Consider the following 16,099-nt stretch of genomic DNA (forward strand, 5'->3'; position numbering starts at 1 on the left):
CTCCATGACTTCAAGTGTAACATCCAGTAACAAAAGAAAAAGAAGAGGCAACTAAACCTTCGGCCCCAACTGGGCTCAGCCCGCCGGGAGGCTTCTTCAGCACCCTTGTCCAGGAGCTCTCAAGATAAGTCTGTCTTCCAAGCCAGCCTCCCCCAGAATGAGCAGGGTTACTCCCTTGTAAGCTTCCTGTCCAGCTGTAGGATGCTCTGCAGGTCTGGAGGGGCATGGCTACCTGGACCCAGTACTGTCCCTTAACCCTTTTGGGCCCCATGTGGGGTATGTACACCCATCAAAATGGGAAATCACTTTCTTTCACTTTAACAAGAAGTATGCCTCCTTTTTTCCACTAGAAGGGACTAAAAGAGGGAAAGTACCCCCAGTGAAAACAATTAAAAAAAATTCTTTAGAAAATTTCTTGTAAATCCAAAACAATTACTGTACCTAAGATTTCAAACAAAAGAAATTGTCTGCAAAATCAACTTACCTTTTTCGAAAAGCTCTAGACAGGAGAATATATAAATTGTTGCATCAACAATATGGCCAGCTCCAAAAGTTCAAAACTCATGGGTCACACATCTCATGACTTTTGGGGGCCTAAAAATGATGAGATTAAAAAAAAAGTTGGATTATTTTTTATTGCTGTCTAGTCCCTGAGCCTCCAGAGTCACTTGGTTCATATTTTCAAGGTTTTCTCTGCAATCACCAGAGTTAGAAACTTACTCTTTTTCTTCTAACTGAAAAAGATTCTCATAATCTCATTACTCCAGGAGCTGGAGCTTTAGGACAACATCACATATCACAAGACTCTCAATATAATCCTGTACGTGCACGCACGTACATGCCCATAGATGATACAGAATCTAGCTCCCAGCTGTGAGGTGGAGCTTTGTATTGGCTGTGATGCTTGCACTGGGGGTGAGTGAGTGGTTTGGTTTAGGGTGTAACACTTAGTGGAGGAACTGACATATGGATGGGCTTGGCAGAATTAAATGTATATATTTTTAGAATTGAGACAGACAATGCTTATTTTAAAGCATTTTTTATTTTTATCATTTGATATGTTCAAAATTGCAGGAGATAATGGGGGGGGGAGGTGTCAGAACATAATTAATGACAGTACCTGCTTAGATTCTGAAAGTTAAAGCTTCATAAAGATAAAAATCACAAATTGTCAACATTACATGTCAAAACATACAAATATCCATAAATCAAACTTCAGCTCTCAAACAATATTTTTCTTCCTTTGCCTTGTCTATAAATTTTTATTAACAATGGAAATATTTTTTCATCTGTGTGTGTGTGTGTGTGTGTATGGAGAAATCAACATTTACTTACACTTACTGATTAAAATCTCTGCCTTCCAAGTCAGAGGACAGCACTGTTGTGGGGCCCTAAATTGTGAGACACCAGGTTGAGGGACTCTACAGGGTGTGATGTGTGTGTTTGGGCAGGGCTCTATAAGGGATGCCACCCAAGTGAGGGAGGGGGACTCTATGGGGTGGCTCTATAAGGGACGCTATCAAGGTGAGGGAGGGAGATTCTATAGGGTATAACGCAGGGGTTGGCAACCTTTCAGAAGTGGTGGGCCGAGTCTTCATCGATTCACTCTAATTTAAGGTTTCGTGTGCCAGTCATACATTTTAATGTTTTAGAGGGTCTCTTTCTATAAGTCTATAATATATAACTAAACTATTGTTGCATGTAAAGTAAAGAAGGTTTTTAAAATGTTTAAGAAGCTTCATTTAAAAATTAAATTAAAATGCAGAGCCCCCTGACCGGTGGCCAGGACCTGGGCAGTGTGAGTGCCACTGAAAATCAGCTTGTGTGCTGCCTTCGGCACGTGTGCCATAGGTTGCCTACCCTTCGTGTAGCATGTGGGGCTCTATAAGGGATGTTACTGAGGTGGGGGAGGGGCCTCTGGGGGGGGGGGCCTCCTTACGGGATATTACCAAGGTGGGGAGGGGACTCTATAGGGTGTGGCGTGGGGGGCTCAATAAGGGATGTTACCACGGGGGGGGCGGGGACTCTATAGGGTGCAGCATGGGAGGCACTATAAGGGATGTTACTGAGGTGGGGGAGGAGCCTCTATAGGGTGTGGCACAGGGGCTCTACAGGGTGTTACCAAGGCGGGGAGGGGGTGTCTATGGAGTGTGGCTTGGCCCAGGCAGGGGTTCTAGACGGGATGTTACCGAGGTGGGGGAGGGGACTCTATAGGGTGTTACTGAGGTGGGGGAGGGGTGTGGGGGGGGCTGTATAGGGGTGTTACCAAGGTGGGGGGACTCTATGGAGTGTTACCGAGGTGGGGGAGGGGACTCTATAGGGTGTGGCGGGGGCTCTAGAGGGTGTTACCGAGGTGGGGAGGGGACTCTATAGTGTGTGGCGGTGGGCTCTATAGGGGTGTTACCGAGGATGGGGGGGCTCTAGAGGGGTGTTACCGAGGTGGGGGAGGGGACTCTATAGGGTGTGGCAGTGGGCTCTAGAGGGGTGTTACCGAGGTTGGGGGGGGCTCTAGAGGGGTGTTACTGAAGTGGGGGAGGGGTGTGGGGGGGCTCTAGAGGGGTGTTACCGAGGTGGGGGAGGGGACTCTATAGGGTGTGGCGGGGGGCTCTATAGGGGTGTTACCGAGGTTGGGGGGGGGCTCTAGAGGGGTGTTACCGAGGTGGGGGAGGGGTGGCTGTGGCCCGGCCCGGGTGGGGAGGGGGGGCTCTACAGAGGCGGGACCCGGCCCGCCTAGGGCCCTGCCACCAGTGACACCATGGCGGCCCTGCCGGGCGGAGGCGCCCCCTGGGACGGGTGTGGCCCTTGGGCGGCTTCGAGGCTCTCGAGGGCGGGGCCGTAGGCGACACGGAGGGTCCTGGGCGCGGTGATTGGCTGATGAGAACACGGCGAGTTTCTCGGAGGAGCGGTGCTCAGGGATTGGTCGATGAAGGAGCTCGGGGTTCCTAATTGGACTCGATTAGGGGCGGTGACCTGCGGTGCTGGTGGCATCGCTCATTGGCTAGTTTGGGCGGAGGCTGGCGCGATCACGCTGGCGCTTCGGGGATTGGGCGCGTTGCCGCGTAGGGGCGGGGTTCGGATCCCGGAAACAGCGAGGTGAAGTCTGGGTAAGCGGTGCCGGTCGCGCCTGCGCACTGCGGCTCTGCGTACGGGAAGATGGTGCTCATCAAGGAATTGTGAGTCGGGGGCTGGGGAGCGACCGCGCCATGCATCGAGCGTCCCCGCGGGCAGGGCCGCCCCGCCCCGCCCCTCTTCCGCTCCGGGCTCCGGCCCGTCTCCTCAGCGCCTCGCTCAGTTCCGGCCCCGGCCCCGGCCCCGGCCCGTCGCCGCCAGCCCCGCCCGTCCCGGCCTTGGCCGCCCCCCCCCGGCCCCTCGCCCCCGCCCGGTCTTGCCCGCCCCGGGCCCCTCGCCCCCGCCCGGCCTTGGCCGCCCTGGGCCCCTCGGCCTTGCCGCCTCCCCTCCCCGGGACCGTCGCTGTTGCCCTCCCTTTTCGGCCCCTCGCCCCCGTCCTGGGCCCGTTGCTGCCAACCTCCGCCGGCCCGGCCTTGCCCCCCCCCCCGGGCCCCTCGCCCCCGCCCGGTCTTGCGCCCCCACCTTGGCTCCCGGGCCTGTCACTGCCGCCCCCCTAATTGTAAACGGGAATAATCATCGAGCAGGTGTATTTCCATTGAGGTTTTGCAAGGGTTAGTTTTATGCTATTTAATATTTTTATCAATAACCTCGAAGAAAATGTAAAATCATCACTGACTGAGTTTGCTATTGACGCACAAATTTGGAGAATGATAAATAAAGTAATGAAGAGGGACAGGTCACTGATTCAGAGTGATCTGGGATTGCTTGGTAAATGGTGCACCAACTATATGTTTTAATATGGCTAAATAGAAATGTATACATCTAAGAATAAAAAATATAGGCCCTAGTTACATGATGGGGGACTCTGGCCTGGGAAGTAGTGACTGGGAGGAAGATTTGAGTGTTGTGGGAGATAATCAGCTGAATGTGAGCTCCCAGTCTGATGCTGTGGCCAAAAGAGCTAACTAATGCGGTCCTGGGGTGCATAAACAAGGGAATCTCTAGTAGGTGTGGAGAGGTTATTTTACCTCTGTACTTAGCACTGCTCTAGTGCTGCTGGAATATTGTGATTCAGTTTTGGTGCCCACAATTCAAGAAGGGAATTGATCAATTGGAACAGGTTCAGAGAAGAGCCAGGAGTGTGAATAAAGGATTAGAAAACCTGCCTTATAGTGATAGACTCACAGAGCTCCATCTATTTAGTTTAACAAAGGGAGGTTAGGGTGTGACTTGATTACAATCTAGGTGTATCTACATGGGGAACAAATATTTAATAACGGACTCTTCAGTCTAGCTGAGAAAGACCTAACATGGTCCAATGGCTGGAAGTTGATGCTATACTAATTCAGACTGGAAATAATTACCCTGTCAAAAATGTACACCTTAACCATTTGAACAGTTTACCAAGGGTCATGGTGGATTCTCCATCATTGACTATTTTGAAATCAGTGTTGGATATTTTTCTAAAAAAGATGCTCTAGAAATTATTTTGGGGAAATTCTGTGACTTGTTTACAGGAGGTTATGCTAGATGATTACAGCAGGCCCTTCTGGCCTTCGAATCTATGAATTTGAATTATCAGTTTGCTCTGAATTTACATTAGACCTGAGTGACTGAGTTTTAAAATAACCCTGTGAACCTGGCCTAATAATTGCCAAACAGACGATGATGATGATTTTACTTCACATGTTCTTTACTCCGTTTTCATTTTTTGTGGCAGGAGAAGCAACTAGAGGTTTCTTCTCTAAAGGAAAGAATGTTCCCTTGGCAGGGCCAGTGCAACCACTAGGCGAACTAGGCAGCTGCCTAGGGCGCCAAGTGGTTGGGAGCGCCAAAAAGCGCGTTCAGGGGAGGCAGTGGAGTGGAGGTGAGCTGGGGCAGGGGGGTGCGGGGTGGTGGTGTAGGGCAGTGTGGTCCCCAGCCTTTTCGTCTGGCAGGCACCAGACGAAGGGCCACTGCGGTGGTGGAGCACCTGCCGAAATGCCGCCGAATTTCGGCGGCGACGCCTCTTGATGATGCCACTTACCGTCAACAAGTGACATCATCGAGAGGCGTCCCCACCAAAATTCGGGGGGCGACGCCTCTCGATGACGTCACTTGTTGGTGACAAGCGTCATCATCGAGAGGCGTCCCCGCCGAAATGCCGCTGAAATTCGGTGGCATTTCGGCAGGTGCTCTCCCAGGGGCCAGGATGCGGGCGCATTAAGATGCCCCCATGGGTGCCATGGTGCCCGCGGGCACCGCATTGGGGACCACTGGTGTAGGGGAACCGCTCCCTGCCCCAGCTCACCTCCACTCCGCCTTCTCCCCTGAGCATGCCGCCCCCTCCCTAATTATCGCCCCCTCCCAGGCTTGTGGCGCCAAACAGCTGATTGGCACCGCAAGCCTGGGAGGCGGGAGAAGTGGAGCGGTGCTGCCGTGCTCAGGGGAGAAGGCAGAGTGGAGGTCAGCTGGGGCAGAGGGGGGGTGGGGAGCTGCTGCAGGGGGGGATCCCCGGCTCTTCTCCCTGCCCCACCGCAACCCCGCCTTTTCCCACCCCAACCCCGCCCCCCACTCCCCTGAAGATTGCAGCCAAGTCCAACCCTGCACTCACCGCACGGTGAGTGGAGTGACCCGGCCCCAGCCTGGTCCGCTCCCCTGGCTCCCAGCTGTGCTGCTGGTGAGTGGGGGGGGCGGTTCTCCCCTCCCTCCAAGGGCAGGAGCCAGGAGAGAAGAGCAGGCTGGGGCCTCCACGGGGGGAAGCGGGGTTGGGGGCTGGCCCCAGGCCTCCATGGGGACAGGGGGAGGGGGGCTGGCTACTTCCTGCAGGAAGTGGAGTGACCCGGCCCCAGTCTGCTCCACTCCCCTGGCTCCCAGGCTTGGGGCGAGGGGGGAGCCACCCCCCTGCACTTGCTGGCGGTGCGGCTGGGAGCCAGGGGAGCGGAGCAGGCTGGGGCTGGGTCAGTCCACTTCCCACAGGAAGTGGCCAGCCCCCTGTCCCCTACGGAGGCCTGGGACCAGCCCCCAACTCCCGTGGAGGCCTGGGCCCCCTCTTCCCCCTGTGGAGGCCTAGGGCCCCACACAACCCCCCCCTGGGGGAGAGGGGGCTGCATAGGGCACCAAAATAGCTAGGGATGCCCCTGGCTCCCCAGGCCGGAGTGGGGGCATAAGGTGGAAATTTCACCTAGGGCGCAAAATATCCTTGCACCAGCCCTGTCCCTTGGCATCATTGCAGTGTGTTGGCCACACATTTTAACCAATGTGCCAGATTTATCTCTTCCATTTTATTGTTGTTTATGGAGCACAGTATAATTGTTGAGATTGTACTATAAATATGCAAGTGCAGACACCTATAGTAGTTTTAAGTATGGAACTACAACTTGTGGTGTGTTATGCATCCTTTACCTGTTAGATAAAGGAAAAGCTAAAGTGCAAGAAACCGCAATAACAGATTGAGATGAAATAAGAATTGTCAATTGCCAAGACCGACTCAAACTTTTGCACTTTCTTAGATGAAAACTGCATATTCTATCTGACAATGTTTCTGAGTGCTCAGCTTCTAGAGCCCTTTCATTCAGCAATGTCTTAAAGTGTTGGTTTTGCTCAAACTCGAGGGATGGAATTGGCAGCAGGCAGCGGCTGGCTTAAAGTGATGGTTCTTTGTTTTAAAACAATTAGCTCTTTTCACCTGTCCAAAGCAATGTCAGAGTTGGTGTTTGGAGGCAATGTCTAAAATATCTAGTAGCAAATGAAATTGCCGAATTCCCATTATGTTGAAATGTCTCTTCCTCTGCTGGACATTGCACTGAATTTTGTTTTGTTGAAGAAATTCCCATTGTGTCCAGAATAAATTTTCCCTTATGTTGCATTTCCAAGTCAACTATGGTGACTTGTTAAAGGAACATATTTCTTTCTTGTACATAACCTGAACTTCTGGCCAGGTTTCTTATGTTTGGCGCCCTAGCGTTAGCTTTAGGAATTAATACTGTGGCAACTTAAGCAATATTTAGCGAATTCCTCTGCCAAGCGAAGGAGTGTCAAATGTGGACCACCGCCAACAGTCATAATGTACAAAATAATGCTTCAGCTCTTGTCTTTATAGCACAGATACTGATAATCGTGTGATTTGTGGTTAATATGCACTGTCATCCTGTGCTTTACTGTGTTCTATCCACTCTCATTTGTCCTCACAGTCTCCATGAGAGGGTAGAAATGAACATTGCAGACTGTGCAGAGCATCACTGCACTGAGACTCTGCTGTTTAGATGGCCAGCTTGTTTGAGAGAGGGAGAGGTGGTTGAACGCATCTAACAGTTCCCTTCTGATGGGTTATGAGTAATCAGTCAGCTAAAGAAACCTCCCTCTTACAACAGCAGTTGGGAAAGAGTCCCTCGATTCTGGGCTGCAATGTTGGCACAATGACTCATAGACGTCACTGCTTGAAAAGACCAGTTTCATTTCGCTCCCTCCCCTGACCAGTGCAGGCTTGTTCCCTACATTGTTTTCTAATGGTTTTTGTAGTGTAGTTTTGAAGGGCTCAGTTATGGGGCTCTCACCATTTCCATTGGGAGAGTGCTTTTCCTGGTGATGTACCGAAATATTTTTGTTGCTTAGCTTTATATAATTGCACCTAGTTATGCCTGCTTGGACCCCTCCAAATAATGCCTTTCTTCTGGTGTTTATACCCATTCACCGCAGTACAACGTAATACAACTTTATTTGCATTTTGTATTTGACACAAACTGTGTCCCAAATTTCACAACTGTCATTGTCATACTATCCAAACTATTATATACTTATTTTTCACTCTTTTGGCATAAGGAATTATTTCAACCTGTTAAGAGCAGCATAAACCGTTATCAGAATTTGCTCCAGTTTTTGATTTTAAGCATCTTTGCAGTGCTTGAGATGCGAAACAGAGTTAAAAATATACAGCATTAAAATACAAGTAAACACAAGATGCCAACAATCTCCAAATAATTGCTCTCCAAAACCCAGTAGACGGTACCCCATCATCATTATCTCTAAATTAATCCCATCAACCCATCTCCCCGTATGCCTAGGGGAAAACATGAGCCTGGGAGAGTGTCTAGAAAATTAACAAATCTGAGGAGTGGCCCAGAGTGCATTCTGGAGTAAGAAGCACCACCTTCTCCTATTTAGACCAAAGGGGCTCCAGTTTGAGCATTTCTGTTGCTTGCTACCTCAGCAGTACGCATAGGGAGATGGGCTGTCACTTAACTAGCCATAATAATTAATTTTATTAACCACTTTGCACTTTATAGGTCAAAACAGCTCTTTGAACTCCACCTGGGAGTCAGTAGATGGATTGATCAGCTATATAATGTGCTCCCTGCAGGAAACCCCATTTAGCAAGTGGACAGCCACATTTGCCACTAACTTTAGCTTCCAAATCATCGCAAGGTCTGTCATCACGTGTAGCATGCTGCAATAATCTGAGCTCAGGGTGTTAAAGGCATAAATAATTGTAGCAAGGTCTGCGTCTGATAGAAATAGTCACTCCTTAGGTACAGATTAGGTTGTGGAGGCAATGCTCTTGGCCAAAATTCTTAGCTCTGAGTAGTCTCAGAATTTATAAAGAGCTGTGTATTGTAGATCTATGAGACAACTGAACAGGTACCAGTAATGTCAGCAGTCAGGTGCCCAGAACTGAATGTATACAGCATCTTAGCTGTATCTGCATGTTACAGCTCTAGTGAGAGAGACAATCTCCTCCTTGCTACAAAATGAGGGTGGTGCTACTGCTTTATGCATGCCCCAAAACTTCATTGGCCTTTTTTGCTATTCTATCCCATTGCACACTCTCATCTGCTGTGCTCTCTGCTATCTATAGGCCTTGCAACTACTGCTTCCCAAGTTTCTCCTTCCCACCAACTATCTGTATTTCAGATTATTTTCTTCTGAGATTTATTAGCTGTATTTTCCCAAATTGAACCTCATTTTATGTTTTGCCTTGTTATAGGATAGGAGAATGAGTCACTATAGTGAGGTTGCTTAAATGAATTAGGGTGGGTGAATTATTATTTTTTTAGGACACAAGCTGGTTTCTATTACTCACCCTGTTTCATTCATGTAGCTTTCCAAATTATTCACCTTTAGGGCTGAAATCGTCTGTTCTTGGTTTCTGTTTGAAGGTGAAATATTGGAAAGCTCAAGCAAAATGCTTTCAGTTACGGGATGAGATAAAATATTCTCTGTGGGAAGGCGAATTTCAAAGATCCTTTCACGGCTGAAGTATAAAAAGTAAAACTATGTATGGGTAGTCCCTGGGGATTAAAACCCTAGATTGTTGGGTTGAGGCAAAGGAGAAATAATTTTTATAAGTAATTATAAACCGCTTCTAAGCATGCATAGTGGGAAGCTAAAATTGTAGCGAAGCCTTTTGACTCTTGACCCCCCTTGTGGCATCTCTGCGAAATTCTGCCTTACTAGAGGCTTATGCTGGAACAGACACTATAGCCGGGGCATTTTGTATTAAAAAAAAAAAAAAAGTTTGCAGGTGTCTAATTGAAAACTCCTCAGCCCGACAAGTGTCCTAACATTCGGAGCAAGAGAAAATTATGGGTGGCAAAAAAAAAAATAAAAAAATTCACAGCGGTTGATCTGTGTGTAACTGTTCCTGCATTCTACAAATACAAGCTTTTATTTACAGGAAAACTGTGCCATTCTGTTCCAGAGATGCAGCTCTTCCCAGTGGCGACTGATGTCCTGTAGTTTTAGTAACCCAGTTGGATTTGACAGTGTGGCCAAACAGTAGGAGCAACAAAAATGGAGCATTAATTCCTGTCGCCTTTCCATATACACTTTGTTAGTGTAGTATCTAAACTGAGTTTAAATACAGAAAATTCTCCCATCCCCTTTTCTTGGGAAAAACAAACATTAAAAAAAAATTCTTAATGCAATATTAAGTTGGTCAATTCTTGGGTAACTTTTACATTCCAGATAATTGTGATTTTAAGATTTACAGCAATATTAAGTTAGCTGTATTGCACATGTGCTTTTAGTGAGAACAGAATTAGTAAATACTGTATGTACAGAAGCTTAATTGTGGCTGTTGAAATATTAACATTTCCTGATATTTGTGATTTTAACTCTGCTATATTAAATGTATCAACACTGTATGTAAAGTACCTGCCCAGTCATACACTCACTTTGCTCTCCCAAATTCAATGAGGCAATCTATATTTACTTTTTGTAATGAGTACTTAATAGTTGCAATAATTAAAGAAATTCAGTGCACTCAGACTTGTGGTCACTCTCATTCATTATCTTAGGGCTAGTTTACACTGGCAGTCGCTTTAACGTGCCTTGTGTGGTCACGGCGCCACTCTCCCAGCACTCTTAAAAAAGCTCCACCTCCACGAGGGGTGTAGCTACCAGCGCTGGTGCACTGTCTACGCTGGTGCTTCACAGCACTGAAACTTGCTGCGCTCAGGGAGGTGTTTTTTCACGCCCCTGAGCGAGAAAGGTGCAGCACTGTAAATTACCAGTGTAGACAAGCCCTTACTTTGCATCAGCAGCAGTGGTTATTCAAGGATCTCAAGGTATTGTACAAATCTGCATTCCTGTTTTAGAGGTGAGGAAACTGAGGCCCATGAGTGCTGGGTGGTGGTAGTGGCCTGAGATGTACAGGAGATCAGACTAAGGCAATAAAGGATGGTCAAATCATTTAAAGGCTGACTCTCTGAAGTGACTTGCCTGAGGTGTCACTTCACGTCAATGGCAGAGCTGGACATAATTCTTAGGTCTCCTTATTCCTCCCCTATTTCAACCACTCAAACTTTTTTCCTTATAACAAGTATCTAACATGGGGTTGTACTTGGTTGATTACTTTCTACTTATGTAATTTTGTCTAACTAGTATTGTTTTATAAAAGGTCAATGAACATAGATTTTGCCATTTTTATGAATATCTTTATAAAGGCTAATACAGATCCTGCCTGTGGAACAGATGACTGACTGTTTAGATGCTTATTTTATACATTCAGTTTGTTCCTTTTTCTTTTTCAGCCGAGTGGTTTTACCATGTTCAGTGCAAGAGGTATGTACGCTCTACCTTTCTTGTTGGACTTTATGGTCTTATTTTAAAAACTGATTAGCCTGGATCCAAATGTTGATTCTGTAATGTGTGTCCATTAGTCTACCAGATGTGAGTTACTGTCCCATCAGTGAGGCAGAGCAAACTTGTCTCAGCTCTCTAGCAAAGTTCTCTGGTCAAATTGAAATACCTAAATTCTGACACACTAAACAGTTTTCCTCTGTCACATTTTAATGTTGAAATTTTGCATCTTTTAATTTCAGTATCAAGTTGGGCAACTTTACTCTGTGGCAGAAGCTAGTAAGAATGAAACAGGAGGTGGTGAAGGAATTCAAGTCTTAAAGAATGAGCCTTACGAAAAGGATAGTGAAAAGGGACAGTATACCCACAAAATCTATCACTTAAAGAGGTAAGGGATCTATTTGTGTTCTTTCTGTGGGGGGAGCTACTGACCTATGATTTCCCAGCTTCTATTTTCATTATGTAAAAGTACAGTACACTTCAGTCTTGACCAGGAAATATTCAGAGCCAGTTTGGAATTTTATGAAGGGTAATTGGGAAGAAGAAGAGCACACCATAAAATAGGTCTGGACATCAAAAAAGGTAAGTTTTAGGCACTTCATTCAGCGGAGACTTTTCTGCTGTTTTATACAGCTCATCAAATTGCTCATGTTAAATACATGAGTTTTCCCAAAGCTTGTGATACTTCAGCCTGTGCTTTTGTTAGTGAAGAAATTCATGGCAGCAGCATATCCCTGCTAATATGTATTTCTGACAAGACTTGACTTGATACCTTTCTCTGTGCGACGTGAGCACTACCTCAGCCAGGCTACAGTTCCCTAGACTCTTCCTGAAATTGGGCCATATTTGCTGCCAGTGAGCTATGTTTTTTGTTCCTTTTACAATTATGGAAGAGGATTTCATCTGAGGTCATTTTCTTGCTTACTGTTTTGACACGCATGCACCAGTGTGATGTCTAGTATAAAAAGTGGTTTAGTATCCTGGGTACAGTTGTCTTCCACTTCTGCTCTTGAATGGGAAATGTTCATTAATATTTGCCTATTAAAATTGTTGCTGGAATCTTGCTACAGCTACTGGGACCCCAATCTATTTTGATCTTGTCACTACTGTAAACAGACTGTCCAGTGGTCCAAAGAGTATAGTTCTGTATCTATTACGGTTTTCTTTGAAGACTTAAATAATATAGAACAGAAGCTTGTATTTAAGACCTAGAAAAAATTGACTAACAAGAAACTGAATTGTTGACCAGAACCACCTCCTAGTTCTCTGTGATTGGTAATGTCAAAGTCTTCAAAGTTAGAAACATAACTTTCTGACCTAAGTAATTCCTCCTTGGTTGTCTTTCATTTCCCTTACCTAAAGTGGATCTGGGATTCAACTAAGCCTATGCTTTGTGCTAGTGTTTAATTTGGCAGGTGTTTGCAGTACAGATTAGTAATGAAGACGTGCCAGGGCTTCATTTCATCAGGAAGCTGTACTTGTTCTATTTCAGTTTAAGATTAAGATACTGGTAATTTGTGTGTTGCTACAATTTTGTGGTGTATCTAGTAGAAATTGACTTGTGCGGGCATTTGCTGACCTAAGTTCATGAGGAGTGAAGCCCTCCTCCTTTATTTTCTGTTGGACTACTCACCATGATAGTCGCTGGTGTTGTTTTGCATGGCTTACTATATCTAGTTTCTGATTTTACAAGAAATCAGAATTTTCAGCTCTTGTAATTGTTTAAACTGCTCTTCAGTTTTTTTCCTCCAAAACATTATGAAAATTGTGGGTATGTTGGAACAGAGCCTCCCAGCTGGCCTGTCATATATTTCTAGAGCCCCTGTTGCAATACTATTTCTAAATCACTTAGTACCGAAATGGATATTAAATAAGGAGTCTTAACTTGAGTCATTAGAGTATGACTTGTTTATAGACTGCCTTTAATGTGGGGTTCCTTACAGCTTTCCAGTTAGTTCACTGAGCTCACATGTTCTAAGAATAGGTATTTTCTTTTTTAAAAGAGATCTGAGACTCGGTAATATTTCACTTTTTGATTTGGTTCCCTCAGAATATATTACTCCGGGGGGAATTCTGTGCCACTGCGCAATACAGAATTTAGCGGAATTTCCTCTTTACTCTGCAGAATTTCTGGCTGCCACTGGGGGCTGCTAAAGTCTGCAGAGCCCAGCTCAAAGTGAGCGGATCGCCCTGCCTGGCAGGGCAGGAGGCTGCACGCTTTGCTTGATCCTCATTCTCCTGGGACGGAGAGGACCTGGTAAAGGGTGAGGAAAGGCAGGGCTGCATCACAACACGTCCCCCGGTGGGACAGTAAAGAGATTGGAGCGAGTAAAGGCTCTGCGTGTGCTGGTGCCTGGGGGCTGCCCTGCTGCTGGGCTCTGTAAGGAGTGGGGTGCCCGGTGGCTGGGCTCTGCAGGGAGAGGAGTGCGGGTATCTGAGCTCTGTGGGCCCCACACAGCCCCCTCCAACACCCCCAACTGAAACTGGGTTGTCATAGGGGTTTCTTTAACTCTCTGCTCCCGGGGGAATCCTTTTTGCTGTTGTCTGTATTGTTGACGTGTTAACAGGTATTTTGAAATAAATTACCAAAATAATTGAAACTAGAGTGATTATATTGTGTTTTGACAAAATATGCAGAATTTTGCAGAATTTTTAATTTTTTGGTGCAGAATTCCCTCAGGAGCTGTGTGTGTGTGGAGGGGCACTTTCTGTGATACATGAGGATGTAATTCCTGTTTGTTTTTACTTCAACATTTTACGTACTTAAAACTAGAGCTAGTTAAGCAAAACTCCAATAATTTAGCTAACTCTCTTCCATCAATTCATAAAGAAATTATTCATGAATTACTTCTTCTGTTTGACCGACTCCTTTAAAAAGTAAAAAACCCAAAGGCACTTTTCCGCGTGCACGTGCCTTTATTAAACTAAATGTAGAGTTAGGTATGTCCTAGTGCATATTAATTTCTGGGTGGAAATATCCCTTAGACAGGACGGTGTGCCATATTTGAAGGGTTGTAGCCTAAATGGAAAGGGGAAAGACAAACTGAAGGTACAGAGACAATAGACAAACTAGGGCAAGGCAATAATATCAGGGAAGGCTGCAGGTCTCCTTGTCAGACCTGGGCACAGTACAGAGACTACACTGGTGGATGTCGTTGAAGGTCTCCTGGCACTGAATGAAGATCCACTGTCCATTGCTGATGTTTTCTATCATTAGCTTTCAATACCATTAATTATGAGGTGTTGCTGACTTGCCTGTAGAGGGAATGTATATGACTTCTCTCAGGTTGCTGACCATTCCCAAAGGAGGAGGATGGATCCTTGTTCATCATACCCAAGAGTGCTCCCATGTGGAATCAAACAGCTTTCAATTTTATCTCCCTGCCAATTCAAGACATGCACGGAATCAGTGGCGGGGAAGAAGGGGTGTTAATGAGGCGTATTTCAATATGTTGGTGTGTGCTTTCTCATTTGACCCAGCCAGTGCTGTCCAATGTCTGATTCAGTGTCTGGGAGACTGAGGTGACATGAAAATGAGACATCACTCCCAGCAGAGAGCCAGAGCAGGAACCCCCTTGGTTTAAAAGAGGGAGCTGCTGACAGGGTCCCGAAGTGGTGAATGCATTTCTTAAATAGCCAGATTTGGTGTTCTTCAGCTTGTGCTACCTAGGCATTTGGGGAAGGAGGGGTATGATAAGAGCTAATGTTTATGGTAAAGGTGGGGAGTGGTGACTATTTGTCAGATTTTAATTTAGTCTTTGGTTAATTTTTCTGGTTTGGAGTGAGGAGCAGCTACTGGTTCAGTCTTTATATGTGGCTTTTGTGTTTGTCAGTGGTGCATAGAGCTTGGGATGTGTATATCTTTTGTATATAAATCAAATAAATGTCGTTCAGCTGGCTCACGTCTGATCCTTAGGTGTGTTTCCTTTTGGTGGAAGTGGGTACAGGCACTCTTCAGTGTACATTGTAAATTCACTTTAAATACTGAAATCTCATGTTTGCTATCAAACCAATCAAATCAGTGTTTTGCTATCCAAGATTAAACTTGTTCAAGTCAGATAATTTTTTTTATTGCCAAACAGAGGTTCCAGCTTGGCAGCATGAGCCAAAACATGAGCTGATCTGTTGGAACTAACTACAAGCATATGGCAACAAAGAGTTCTGTGGCAACTTATAGACTAACAGGCATATTGGAGCATAAGCTTTCGTGGGTGAATACCCACTTGCATCTGACGAAGTGGGTATTCACCCACGAAAGCTCATGCTCCAATACGTCTGTTAGTCTATCAGGTGCCACAGGACTCTTAGTGTGGATGTGTAAAAAGCAACAAACATGGCTACCCCTCTGATACAAGCATATGGAAAATTGTATCTGGAACTTGACATAGAGGGTTGCTGTGGCTACTGTGAAGTTAGAATATTTTTGTTGGGTTGGCTCTGGCTGGCCCGTCTCCATTTAAATCTGTTTAAAGCATTAAGGTTGAATATTTGAAAATAACAATGTTATTTTGCCATTTTGTTCTGGATCGCTCCCATGTGCTCAGTCACCAGTGGTACTTGTAGAGTGAATGAGCTCACACTTCAGCAATCCTGGTGAAAAGGTGATCTTTACTTACCAGCCATTCTTTAGGGAAAGATGACTTTTCCATTCCATTTGAAGTAGAAAGAACCTTGAATGATTGTCCAGAGTGTTGGACTTCAGCCCGGGTTACTGGCCTTGTTCTTGGCCCCTTCATTCTTTTCTCCAAGTAGCCACACTGACTTTTCAACTTGCTTTCTTGATCTAACAGGGCATGGGACACTGAAAATATTCTCCATTTAAAAGGAATCTGTTCAGGAACTGGGCATCAAACAGTAGAGGTAGTGAAGTGATTATAAGGAATTAAAGCAGGCCATAGAAATAAATTACAGCATAAGATGGCACTTGAGCCTTTCATCTTGAGAAATCAGATAAAATCCTAACTTGATTTGC

General features: G+C 45.9%; 1 protein-coding gene and 1 long non-coding RNA gene across 2 annotated transcripts in view; one reads left to right on the top strand and one right to left on the bottom strand.

Annotated features, from left to right (window-relative positions):
- Positions 1-1,666, bottom strand: part of LOC120386040 — a 65,549-nt gene extending 63,883 nt beyond the window's left edge. Inside the window, exons 1-2 of the long non-coding RNA XR_005589497.1 lie at positions 1,336-1,666; positions 485-594 (exon numbers count right to left, since the gene is read on the bottom strand). This is a non-coding gene — a long non-coding RNA (uncharacterized LOC120386040). The remainder of the gene's footprint in view (positions 1-484; positions 595-1,335) is intronic.
- Positions 1,667-3,044: 1,378 nt separating this feature from the next.
- The window catches only part of PITPNB (phosphatidylinositol transfer protein beta), a 73,908-nt gene continuing 60,853 nt past the window's right edge, over positions 3,045-16,099 (top strand). The window contains exons 1-3 of the mRNA XM_039505066.1: positions 3,045-3,173; positions 11,079-11,109; positions 11,370-11,515. Coding sequence (XP_039361000.1) covers positions 3,154-3,173; positions 11,079-11,109; positions 11,370-11,515 — 197 coding nt within the window. The 5' untranslated portion in view covers positions 3,045-3,153. The remainder of the gene's footprint in view (positions 3,174-11,078; positions 11,110-11,369; positions 11,516-16,099) is intronic.

This window comes from Mauremys reevesii, linkage group 18, assembly GCF_016161935.1.
Source record: "Mauremys reevesii isolate NIE-2019 linkage group 18, ASM1616193v1, whole genome shotgun sequence".
NCBI classification, from domain to species: domain Eukaryota; kingdom Metazoa; phylum Chordata; order Testudines; family Geoemydidae; genus Mauremys; species Mauremys reevesii.